At 57.2% G+C, this 11,123-nt stretch overlaps 1 protein-coding gene across 2 annotated transcripts in view; it reads left to right on the top strand.

Annotated features, from left to right (window-relative positions):
* The window catches only part of SEMA6C (semaphorin 6C), a 25,969-nt gene extending 14,852 nt beyond the window's left edge, over nucleotides 1–11,117 (top strand). Inside the window, exons 1-19 of one of the 2 annotated variants that reach the window (XM_006755682.2) lie at nucleotides 7–130; nucleotides 2,070–2,112; nucleotides 3,794–3,965; nucleotides 5,580–5,694; nucleotides 5,919–5,982; nucleotides 6,136–6,192; nucleotides 6,503–6,604; nucleotides 6,829–6,919; nucleotides 7,120–7,239; nucleotides 7,413–7,501; nucleotides 7,806–8,023; nucleotides 8,305–8,436; nucleotides 8,717–8,869; nucleotides 9,099–9,272; nucleotides 9,569–9,715; nucleotides 9,985–10,062; nucleotides 10,187–10,242; nucleotides 10,396–10,440; nucleotides 10,793–11,117. In XM_006755682.2, coding sequence (XP_006755745.1) covers nucleotides 3,848–3,965; nucleotides 5,580–5,694; nucleotides 5,919–5,982; nucleotides 6,136–6,192; nucleotides 6,503–6,604; nucleotides 6,829–6,919; nucleotides 7,120–7,239; nucleotides 7,413–7,501; nucleotides 7,806–8,023; nucleotides 8,305–8,436; nucleotides 8,717–8,869; nucleotides 9,099–9,272; nucleotides 9,569–9,715; nucleotides 9,985–10,062; nucleotides 10,187–10,242; nucleotides 10,396–10,440; nucleotides 10,793–10,953 — 1,920 coding nt within the window. In that variant the 5' untranslated portion in view covers nucleotides 7–130; nucleotides 2,070–2,112; nucleotides 3,794–3,847 and the 3' untranslated portion in view covers nucleotides 10,954–11,117. Of the gene's footprint in view, nucleotides 1–6; nucleotides 131–2,069; nucleotides 2,113–3,793; nucleotides 3,966–5,579; nucleotides 5,695–5,918; nucleotides 5,983–6,135; nucleotides 6,193–6,502; nucleotides 6,605–6,828; nucleotides 6,920–7,119; nucleotides 7,240–7,412; nucleotides 7,502–7,805; nucleotides 8,024–8,304; nucleotides 8,437–8,716; nucleotides 8,870–9,098; nucleotides 9,273–9,568; nucleotides 9,716–9,984; nucleotides 10,063–10,186; nucleotides 10,243–10,395; nucleotides 10,441–10,792 lie in introns of those variants that run through there. The other variant, XM_015558749.1, reaches the window with a different exon arrangement.
* Nucleotides 11,118–11,123: the final 6 nt, after the last annotated feature.

Genomic DNA, 11,123 nt, shown 5'->3' with positions numbered 1-11,123 from the left:
ATCCAAGCTCCGTCCAACTCGTACCCTCATCACACCTCGCCAGAGCCCCAACGACGGATCGCGAAGTCGGCGCGGTGCGGGGCCGCTGCCCGCCCGCTGCCCTCTCGACCCCGCTAGCTCGGATCTCGGAGCAAGTACCCCGGAGCTGGGACAGGGCTGCAGGGAGGCAGGGAGGACTGGGCGCGGCTGGCTGGAGGCAAGATTCCTAAGTGCGCGAGGCACCCGGGAGATGCCAGTGCGCGGTGTGCCTGGCTGGCGGAGAGGGTCGGTGGAGTTGGGGTGCGCGGAGGGGGCTGTAGAGCGCGTCACTGTACGGTCGGCGCAGGGTCTGGGCGCCTCTGCCGACCGAGTCCTGTCTCCTGAATTGGGGAGCGCGAAGATGGGTGATTTGAGGTGCGCACTGTGCGGAGGGTGGAAAACCTGGTCCTTGCCTCCCCATCAGAGAAACTAAGGCTCCGTGACCCGCGTAAAACCAGGTCCTCTTGATGCCCCTGCGAGGATGGGAAGGGGGGACGCGTCGTTTCGGACTTGGTGTCACGGCTGCACCTCTGTCCTTGGGCTTGCACCGCCCAAGGGGTTGGCCCCGGCACAGTGTCGGGGAATGGGGTCCTCCAGAAACATCAGTCCCAGAGCCATCTCCTTCCCGCACCCCACTCTGTCTGGGGCTTTGTTAGACCTAGGTCTCCCGAGGAGGAGAGACGAGCTGGCGACTGCCTCCGAGCCTGCCGACTCGGGTCGGCGCTGGCCCCGGACCCGCCCTCGTCGGTTCCCAGCCTCTGACCCTGTTTCCCTGGCCTCGGAGACCCGCCTCTGCTCCCCCACCCCCGCTTCCATCCCTGCTTGCTCTGCCCTTGCAGGCCCCTCCAGCCCCTCCTCCCGCTAACGTGGCTCTGGGACCCGGTCCCGGCCCAGACTCTGCTACCCGCCCCTCTCGGAGCCTCGGATCCAGTGAGGGGGAGACACGTCGAGCCCCTGGCCCCGGGCCCACCGATGCGAGGCGATGGACACCTGGGTTGTCCTCGTTGGGGGCTGGGCGGGAGGGAGGGTAGGTGTGAGCTGGGGGCTGAGAGCTGAGGGTGGGGAAATGTCTTGGAGGTGCGAACGCGTCCGTTCCGCGAGGCTCTTCGGCGCGCCCCCCGCTCCCTCAGAGGAAGGTGGACTGGGGCGGGCGGCCAGCCGGAGGGCTTCCTGCTATTGTCCCCAGCCGGGTCTCCCCTTCTCCATCTCGTCCCCAGCCCCCGCTAGACTCTGGCTTTGACCTCGGCCACTCCCCAGAGGTGGCTTCGGGGCCAGGAGAGGAGAGAAAGGCTGTTTCCTCTTTCCAGCAAGGGAAGAGGAGGGGAGAAAAGGCGGCCAGGCCTCCCCCAGTCGCCTCCGATGGGGGTATGGAGCAGCTGGGATTGGTCCCAGCAGGGTAAGCCTGTCCCCAGGCTGCTCAGATGCTGCCCCCCCAAAACAGCTAAGGAAAGCCCTCTTAAAGCTATATCATAGTTAAGTCTAGGGGCCCATGCAAAGGCCAACCAAGTGTTTTTAGAGGCTGGACCGAGGTGGGGGGTGGGGTGGAAGGAGATTCGGTGAGAGGGAGGCATGGCCTGCTTGCTCAGGGAAGAAGGAAGGGGATGGGGATGCCTGATATCAACATTTTGCCTAGAAATAAAGAGCATGTAAATGAGATGCAAATTAGCCTCTATTGTCCCCAGCTAGGGCGCTTTTGCTAAGAAGGCTGCTGGATTCTGAGGGTTTTAGCGTGGAAGTGGTCATCATGCCCCACAAACTCTCCCAGTTACCTCTTTCCCAAGACTGGTCCTGCAGTTTCAGCAGTTTCTGACTAGGAGCCAGCCCCAGCCCCTGCCCTCACATCTCTGGGCATGAAGCTGCCAGCACCTTCGTAACCAAGCTCAATGTCAACACACACACACACACACACACACACACACACACACACACACACACCCAGCATCTCTATCCTAGTCTCACTAGACTTCTGAATATTCACATTTACTTTTAAGGGATGTGGTAAGGAGGTGTAGTAACACGTCTCTTCCCTCCTCTGTCCCTCCTTCCATCAGGTCAAAGGTCTATCCTCAAACCCCAACAGCAGTCATCACCCAGGTAAGGAAAGGTGATGAGGGCGGGGGATGGAAGCTAGCATGGCCTGGGAGCAGGCAGAGAGAGGGTCTGGATGTTCTCCCCACTTGCCACAGATCAAACTTGTTTCCTGGGTGAAGATACTTGTTGCCCAGGGCAACTTGGGGCGGGGGCAGGAGGGTAAGGATAGGAGACAATCTGTGTCCCTCCCTACCTCTTCCCCTGGGAGTCCCAGCATCCAGAAACATGGTGGAAGTGTGGGGGAGGGAGACTTGGCTTTTTAGCGCCAGAGGGTCGTTAGCTAGCTGACTGCTCTGCCTCTGGGGAGGGGAGGGTCATCTAGGTGTTACTACCCCTTCCCCTCCTCTAGCTCTCTCGAGACCCCATCTGACGTCAATCTCCCCATCAGTGACGCTGGAGTGGGGGTGGGTACACTTGGGTCCTGGCTCCAAGAGTGGAATTGCTGAGGAGATGGAATGGGCTGGGCCTGGAAGCTCAGGGGGCATGGCAGGATGGGCTACTAAGGACTGTAAAAGGTAGCTGTCTGTTCACAAAAGAAAGGATTCTCACCCTTTCTGACCTGATTTCTGGAACCTGCTCATACCCTTACTTCAATTTCAGGGGAGGCAGGGAGTTGGTGACACCTCCCACTGTGGGTCAGAGAGGGGAGGCTGATGGGTGGGAAGGGAGGTTGTCTCACCATCCCTCCCACCCTGCCCTTCTTTTCCTGGACTATGATTGCCTGCCTGTCATTGAATAATTTATATTTCCATTTTGAGGTAGCCCGAAGGGGGAAGGAAGAGAAAGAGGGACATGTGCAGCCATTTCTCCTCACCAGTGTAGCCCCTTCTATCCCTGGCTCCTCACAGGGGGTGTGTCTGCACTTCCCCCTCTTCCCATTAAGTAGAAGCACTGGTTCTTAGGAGCCGGGAGGGAGCAGGGGGATAGAGAGGCTGGGAAGGGGCACAGTGGTCGGGCAGACAGCTGCAGCCAGAGCTAAATTTAGCCTCTGATCTGGCTTTGATGCAGATTCATTTTTGGCTAAGACAGCAGCAACTCCCCTCACTCCCCCCGCCCCCACCCCAGCTTCTCCCTAGCAATGGGGAGGGCCCCTGAAACATGAGTTTAGACCGGGACAATGACCCTTAGGCTGCCTTCCCCAACTGTGCTCTTCCTCAACCCTAAAGAGGACAGTGGCCATCTCACAGCTGCCTCTGCCCGGGCTCAGTGCCTGTGGTGCTTCCAGGGTGCCCTGGGGGCCTGAAATGTAGGGGGAGTCAGACATGGTGCCCTCTTCCTCCTCCCAGTGCCAAGGAGTCACTATTTATAATTTTAAGGCTTTAGTGTCTAATTATAGCTGGGAAGGGGTTAGCAAGAGGGGGGCCAGGAGGTGTCATCTACTGAATGTCCCAGGCCCAGTCTGGAGTGAGGATAGGCTGAGTGAGAAGGCTGGGAGGGGAGCGGGGTGTCCTGTCCTTACCTGGGGTCATGCAGGCAGGCCTCGCACCAGCCAGCCTGGGCCAGTTGGAGAGGGTAGGGCCTTGAGTGACAGTGACAGTTGGTTGGAGGAAGGCAGTGCCAGAGAGAGGGTTCTTTCCCCCATTCCCTAGGGTCTTCTGGGGATAGACCAGGGGGAGGAGCCTGCCTGCTTCCAGGGTGGAGAGAATTGGGCCCTGCCCCCACTGTTCTCTGTGTCCTCTTTCAGGGCCAGCATATGGGTGAGGGGGCACCCCCTGGGGCCTGAGCTGCCCCGCACAGGATGCCCCGTGCCCCCTACTTCATGCCCTTGCTGCTCCTGCTGCTGCTGCTCTCACTTCCCCACACCCAGGCCTCCTTTCCCCGAGATCCCCTTCCTCTGCTGATCTCTGACCTGCAAGGTGAGTGCCCAGTACCACACTCTTGGGGTGTGAGCTTAGAAATTAGACACTGAGGCCCGGCCAGCATAGCTCAGTGGTTGAGTGTTGACCTATGAACCTGGAGATCACGATTTGATTCCCATTCAAGCCACATGCCCGGGTTGCAGACTAGATCCCCAGTGTGGGGCGTGCAGAAGGCAGCCGATCAATTTTTCTCTCTCATCATTGATGTTTCTATTTCTCTCTCCCTTCCTCTCTGAACTCAATAAAAAATAAATAAAAAATTAAAAGAAATTAAACACTGAGACCTATGTGTGGGAGGCAAGGTGCAGGAAGGCTCCCAGCCTCAGTGAAGCTCAGAGCCTGACCAGCAAAGGGGAGCAAACAGATAAAGAGAGCTGGCACCTCACTTCAGTCACTTCTCATTCCTGGGCCAACTTTCTTCACTGTGAGGCAGCATCGTATGGTGGTTAAGAACATGACTCTCAGCCAGGCCAAACCTGAACAGGTGGGAATCCCTGCTAAGTTGCTCACTAGCTATGTGACCTTGCTCTAGTACTTTACCCTTTCTTTGCCTCAGTCTCCTCATTTGCAAAGTGCAGACAATAGTATTCCACCTCATAGAGTTATTTAGGCATTAAATTAGGTAGTACATGTAAAGTGCAAGGGCTGTCTGGCACAAAGTGAATGCTTTCTACGTGTTTACCATTATCATTAGCTACAAAAGGCAGGCTTGGGACTAGTTCAGTGGTTCCCAGTACCTTTCACGTCCCTCTCCACCACTTGTACCAATACTATTACTAAGCCCATGTCCTACTGTGAGGGAATCCATAAACCCACTTCTGAGAATTTTATCTATTTCAGGTTCCTGTTATATATGTAGGATTTAGAGTAATTTTAAGGATGAAGGAACTGCACTCGGGTTATTGGGAATAACTACTAGGGGAGAGATAAGATAGCAACCACTTATCTGTGCCAGACACAGTTCTAAGCACTATGCAAATGTTAAACCATCTACCCCTGAACTCCAGACTCCCTCTGAGTACTGATGACTGTGATTTCCATGATCAGGTCAGGTGGGTGCTACAGTTGGTCAGAGGAGGCAGAAACCTTGGAGTGCTGAGGTGGCCTGTGAGGGGCCTTGAGGGAAGGTTGCAAAGAGAGGTCTGGGAGAAATGGGGTGAGTAAAAGCTCCAGAATGGACAGAGTACATTGTGGACACAAAAGAGAATCACTAGCCCTAAGGCAGCACCAAGAAGGGACTGGGCTCAGCTCTGGAGCCTGACAGCTGAATCCAGGTACCTGCTGCTTCCAAGGTAAATGAGCTATGCAAATTCCATATGTCTTTAAGCCTCAAGCTACTCATCTGTAAAATGGGACCACCATTAGTACCTACCTCATAGGGTTGTTGTATTGCAACAATGCACCTAAGATGCTAACACAGAGTTTGGCAGAGGTTAAGTGCTCAGAGTTAGCTGGTATTATTTTTCTTAATAGGTTACTTGATTAACGCCTCACAACTCATCTCACATATCCACTGTGTCCGTGGCTGGGTTTCCTCTGGTTGGAGAGGGTGTTGAGGGAGTGTGTCAGCTCTTGGCTGGCTCTCAGCACCCACCTCTCTGTGTCTTCCAGGTACTTCCCCATTATCCTGGTTCCGGGGCCTGGAGGATGATGCTGTGGTTGCAGAACTTGGGCTGGACTTCCAGAAATTTCTGACCTTGAACCGGACCTTACTAGTGGCTGCCCGGTAAACTAGCAGTGGCACAGTTGTGGAGCTGACACACATGCTCCTGGGACATGGGCATGCTGGGACCCAGAGCACACATGCCAAGGCATGGAGGAAGGGGGAGGGTAGAGAGCAGGAGGTTCGCAGTGCTTGTCCCTGAGCAGCTGAACGCGGACAAGGGTAGGGCCTAGGAGCTCAGGTGGGTGCCTTGGCTTGTCTCTGATCCTCTTTACCTGTCTCCTCAGGGATCATGTTTTCTCCTTCGATCTACAAGCTCAAGAAGAAGGGGAGGGACTGGTGCCCAACAAGGTGAGGGGCTGGTTGGGAGGAAGTGCACACAGAGATGAGGCTGGGGAGGGTCTGATGGGAGTCAAGGGGGTGGGAAAAAGAATCCAAAAGAAGCACTATGTAGGCGGGGTCCAGGCTGCCCCACGATTTTCCCTCTCCCTCTTCTCCCTTCAGTACCTAACATGGAGGAGCCAGGACATGGAGAACTGCGCTGTGCGGGGGAAGCTGACGGTGAGGAGGGGAGGGAGAATCTGAGGGAAGATCACCCTGCTTCCAGGCTCCTACCCACTCCCTCAGCTCAGGACCCAGAGGAAAACGTGCAGGAAAGAGAATGAATGGTTTTTAGCTTCTCTCACTGCTTCACAAAAAAGGAAAGTGAGGCTCCAGTGAAGGACTTGCCCAGGCGAGGGCTAGTAAATAGCTTAGTTGGAACTTTACCCCACGTTGATCTGACTGTTCAAGGGGAGTGGACTTACTTCCTGTGACCCCCTGTCCCAGTCCCAGGGACCCTGTCACTGACATAGAGGTTTGTGTTCTCTAGGACGAGTGCTACAACTACATTCGAGTTCTCGTTCCCTCGGACTCACAGACACTCCTTGCTTGTGGAACGAACTCATTCAGCCCCGTGTGCCGCAGTTATGGGGTACAAAGGCGAGAGTGCGGGGGTCAGGATGGGTATGGGAGGAAAACTCAAGTGGACAGTTTGTTGCGGACAGACTAGTAGGGGTGGGGGAATGGGAGTGCCCAGGGTTCAGGGGTCCAGTCCAGAAGGGGTGGGGGAAGGAAGCAAGGGGACATGAGGAAGTAGGCGATGGAGCCTGACTCTAAGACCCCAAGGTTCCAAGAACCTGTTCCCTCTGTTTCCAGATAGCTTCGCTGCAGCAGGAGGGTGAGGAGCTGAGTGGGCAGGCTCGATGCCCCTTTGATGCCACCCAGTCCAACGTAGCTGTCTTTGCAGGTGAGCACCTGGGCACGTGAGAAGCAGGCATGTGGCTGGAGGGAGCTCCCACCTTAGCCCCTCTCCCAATTTGGTCTTTCCCCCATGCTCCTGAATGGAGGGCTGGGGTAGAGGCCCGAGTCAGACTGAGGTAGGGGTGTGGGAGGCCCAAGAAGAGCCAGAATGCAGATCACCTGACTCCACCCTACCCCTCCCTCCAGAGGGCAGCCTGTATTCAGCCACAGCTGCAGATTTCCAGGCCAGTGACGCTGTAGTTTACAGAAGCCTTGGCCCTCAGCCCCCACTCCGCTCAGCCAAGTACGACTCCAAGTGGCTCCGAGGTCAGGGCGGGCCTGGGGGAGGGAGGCTGCTCTTGGGGAGGAGGTGCATGGGGCGGACTGTGGCAGGCAGCAGGCAGTGTCCGTGTATGCAGAGGGGAGAGGCTGCATGGGGCCTGGAGTTTCTGAGCAGGTACTGATACTCTTCCCTACCCTTTCCTGTCACTCCCCCTCAGAGCCACACTTTGTCCATGCCTTGGAGCATGGAGACCATGTCTACTTCTTCTTCCGAGAGGTCTCCGTGGAGGACACCCGGCTGGGGAGGGTAAGGAGGTGGTGGGCACCTGGGGTGGGTAGCTGAGGGTTCTGCTGGATCAGCTCCTGACCCTGATCTCCACAATGCAATCCCCTAGACTCTGGGCCCCCAGGTTGGAGCAACCCTCGCCCTCTGCCCCCATATCCTGCTGTGTCCCTCATCCTTAACCCAGAATGACCTCGTGCAGCATACCCTTCCTTGCTCCATCCCTAACATGTGTGTCCTGGTGCTTTAACTCACTGCATTTCTCTCATCTCGCTGGCCCTTAGGTTGTCTCTCAGTTCTCCCCTTGTCCCCGACTGTCCCCCTTCAGGTACAGTTCTCCCGTGTGGCCCGTGTGTGTAAGCGTGACATGGGCGGCTCACCGCGGGCCTTGGACCGTCATTGGACATCCTTCCTGAAGCTTCGGCTTAACTGCTCTGTCCCTGGGGATGCCGCCTTCTATTTTGACGTCTTACAGGCCTTGACGGGGCCTGTGAACTTGTATGGCCGCCCTGCTCTGTTTGGGGTCTTCAGCACCCAGACCAATAGGTTGGTATTAGACTAGCCAATGTGGCCCAGTCTGTCCCCTGTCCCACCAGCATCCAAGCTCCTCTTTCAAAGTTTACTGATGGCGCCAGTGCGGGGACATTCCATTCAAAGCCAGTTGCTGTTTTGCCCATCCTTTTTCTCCTAGCATGGCATCCAGAGCACCCCACCCTCTCAGGCTCTGCCCCCTAATAGGGTGCATGAAGGGTGGCTGCCCTGTCACCTGGGAGGAGCTGTGCTGTCTCTTCTAACGCCTAGCCCGCATCCTTTTCTGGCTTCCTCAGCATCCCTGGCTCTGCAGTCTGTGCCTTCTACCTGGATGATATTGAACGTGGGTTTGAGGGCAAGTTCAAGGAGCAGAGGAGTTCGGATGGGGCCTGGACTCCTGTGTCTGAGGACAGGGTCCCCTCCCCCAGGTACCCAGGATGGGGTGGGTTTTGTGGGTCAGAATCAAGCAGTGTTTGCTCTCAAAATGGGGTTGTAAGGAAAGGGAAAGGTGTCCAGTGCCTGGGGAGGAGGTGGTGGTGTGTTGGCAGTGGGACTGGCAAGCTGCAACTGGGAAGGGAAGCAGTAGTGTGAGTGTGTGGAGGGGAAGCAAGGGCTACCCGTCATGTTTAGGAGCAGCGTGTGTGGGCAGCACAGAGCCTACGTCCCAGCTCCCTGCCCTAAGGCTGCCCCTTCCCATGTGCCCACCAGGCCAGGATCCTGTGCAGGAGTGGGTGTAGCTGCCTTATTCCCCTCTTCTCGAGATCTCCCTGATGATGTCCTGACTTTCATCAAGGCTCACCCACTGCTGGACCCCACTGTGCCACCTGCCACCCACCAGCCTCTCCTTACCCTCACCAGCAGGTATGGGGCTAAAAAAACACTGACCACTACCCTCCCATCTCAGCCACTCCCCTTCTCTGACCCCACCAGGTAAATCACAGTAGTGGGAGGAAGTGCCCATGAAAGTGGAAGGGAAGGGAAGCCCTGGGTTGGGGAAGGACCCAGGCGTGGGTACCAGGGCACATGGGCTGTCCTTGGAGCACCAACCTTCCACTAGCGGGTTGCCCTGACCTAAGGCTTATTTCTCCAGGGCCCTACTGACCCAGGTAGCTGTGGATGGCACGGCTGGTCCCTATCGTAACACCACAGTCCTGTTCCTTGGCTCCAATGATGGAACAGTGCTGAAGGTGCTGCCCCCAGGGGGACAATCTGGAGGACGGGAGCCCATCCTGTTGGAAGAGATCAATGCCTACAGCCCCTCCCGGTGAGGACATGAGGCCTTTGTCTGGCGGGCGGCCTGCAGAACAGGAATGGGATGTGAGATGGTAGATGGGGATGTGGGAATGGGGTGGGAGCTCCAACATTGGCTTCTACAGGGCAGAAGCTATGGCGTAGAGAGAGGGGCTTGGTGAGAAGCCGGACAGTGCGGTGGGGCAGGGTGGGCACTCAGGGACCTCAGCTCCATGAGCCATACTTAGTTGCTTGTCCCTCTCACCACCTTCAGGGGAAAAAGAACCTCACCAGGCCTGCCCCTCTTTGATTCCTTTGGCCTCCCCCTAGGTGCAGTGGGAAGCGGGCGGCCCAAACAGCACGGCAGGTGATAGGACTGGAGCTGGACACTGAAGGTCACAGGCTCTTTGTGGCTTTTTCTGGCTGCATCATCTACCTCCCTCTCAGCCGGTGTGCCCGGCATGGAGCCTGTCGGAGGTGAGAGGGGCCTGAGCTGGGCCCTGCCTGGGTGGGCTCCCTGGGCCGGCAGGAACTCTGGAATGCAGGCATTGGGGGGAAATACAGGGGGTGGTTGGTGGGGAGATGCCTCCAGCATTCTGCAGGGTCTGGAATAGGGTTTGGGCCAGATAGGACGGGAATATTGGGCTAAAAGCCTTCTGTAGGCCAGGGTGAGAGTAGAAGAGGCAGGTGAATGGAATGTGATTGGAATGGAGAAGGTCCCAGCCTCACATGACTGTTTTCCCTAGGAGCTGCCTGGCTTCTCAGGACCCATACTGTGGATGGCATAACTCCAGGGGCTGTGTGGATATCAGGGGACCTCGTGGGTAAGTGAGGGGCTCCCGGGTCTCCTAAGGAGAAAGTTCCCACCATAAGAGAGGAAGCTGAAGGCCTGGGTGGGGGGTGGGGCAAGATGTACAACTGCACTGAGTCATGGCCATGTCCTCCTAGGACTGATGTGGATCCCGCTGGGAACCAGGAATCCATGGAGCACAGTGACTGCCAAGGTAAACGGAAGGGGAGGCTGCAGCTGCAGCCATAGCTGCACGTGGCTCTGAGGGCCATGGATACTGTGCAGGCAGGGGTCTCGTTCCTTCTGCGAAAATCCCTGTTCATGAAGCTCTCCCCGGCCCCCATCTTTGCCCTCTGTCCCTTCACAGACGGAGCTACCGGGAGTCAGTCTGGCACAGGGAACTCTGCTTATGGTGAGTCTTGTCCCAACTTCACTTCCCTCACTTATCCCACACTCACTCAAGTCTGTGCCCATGGCAGCAGCAGACCAGCACCCTGGACACCCGGAGAGAGTCAGAGGACAGGGTTAGCATCTTCCCAATACCCAGCAGATAGCTCGGTGCTGGGCACGTGATAGGGTGCTTAATCATTTTGAACACATAACTGAACGTCCTGCATGGTGAGCCCTTCCCCGCAGCCCAAGGAAACTAGAGACTGGAGTTCTGGGCCTTTGGGTTCCAACTGGGGGCGGCGGGAGAGAACTGCTCAGTGGGTGTCAGTGGAGAGCAGGAGCCTCACTGGCTCTGACCTGGTCTCTGTCACCAGTGCTTCTGGGTCCTGGCCCTTCCCCCGAGACCCCCAGCCCCCCCAGTGAAGCCCACCCCCGGCCCCAGGCTTCCACCCTTGGAGCTCACACTCAGGGTAAGGGGGCCGGCTGGGAGGGACAGGAGTGCCGTGTGGGGCTGCCGGTTCTGGAAGAATCCTAAGCCCTTTAGCGCCCCGTGTCTGGTGCTCACTAATGCCTGTTCGGAGCCTCCCCGCCCCACAGGTGGGCATCGGCCCCGCCTCCTCCCGCTGGGGCAGCTTGGCAGTTGCTTGTGTCTTGGCTGCAGGGGCCGGAGCTGGGATGGGGACTCCCCAGGCCCGGCTCCAGCTT

Source organism: Myotis davidii, unplaced genomic scaffold (assembly GCF_000327345.1).
Source record: "Myotis davidii unplaced genomic scaffold, ASM32734v1 scaffold653, whole genome shotgun sequence".
Lineage (NCBI taxonomy): Eukaryota > Metazoa > Chordata > Mammalia > Chiroptera > Vespertilionidae > Myotis > Myotis davidii.
Note: the sequence above shows the minus strand (reverse complement) of the source record. Positions and strands in the feature narration are given on the sequence as shown.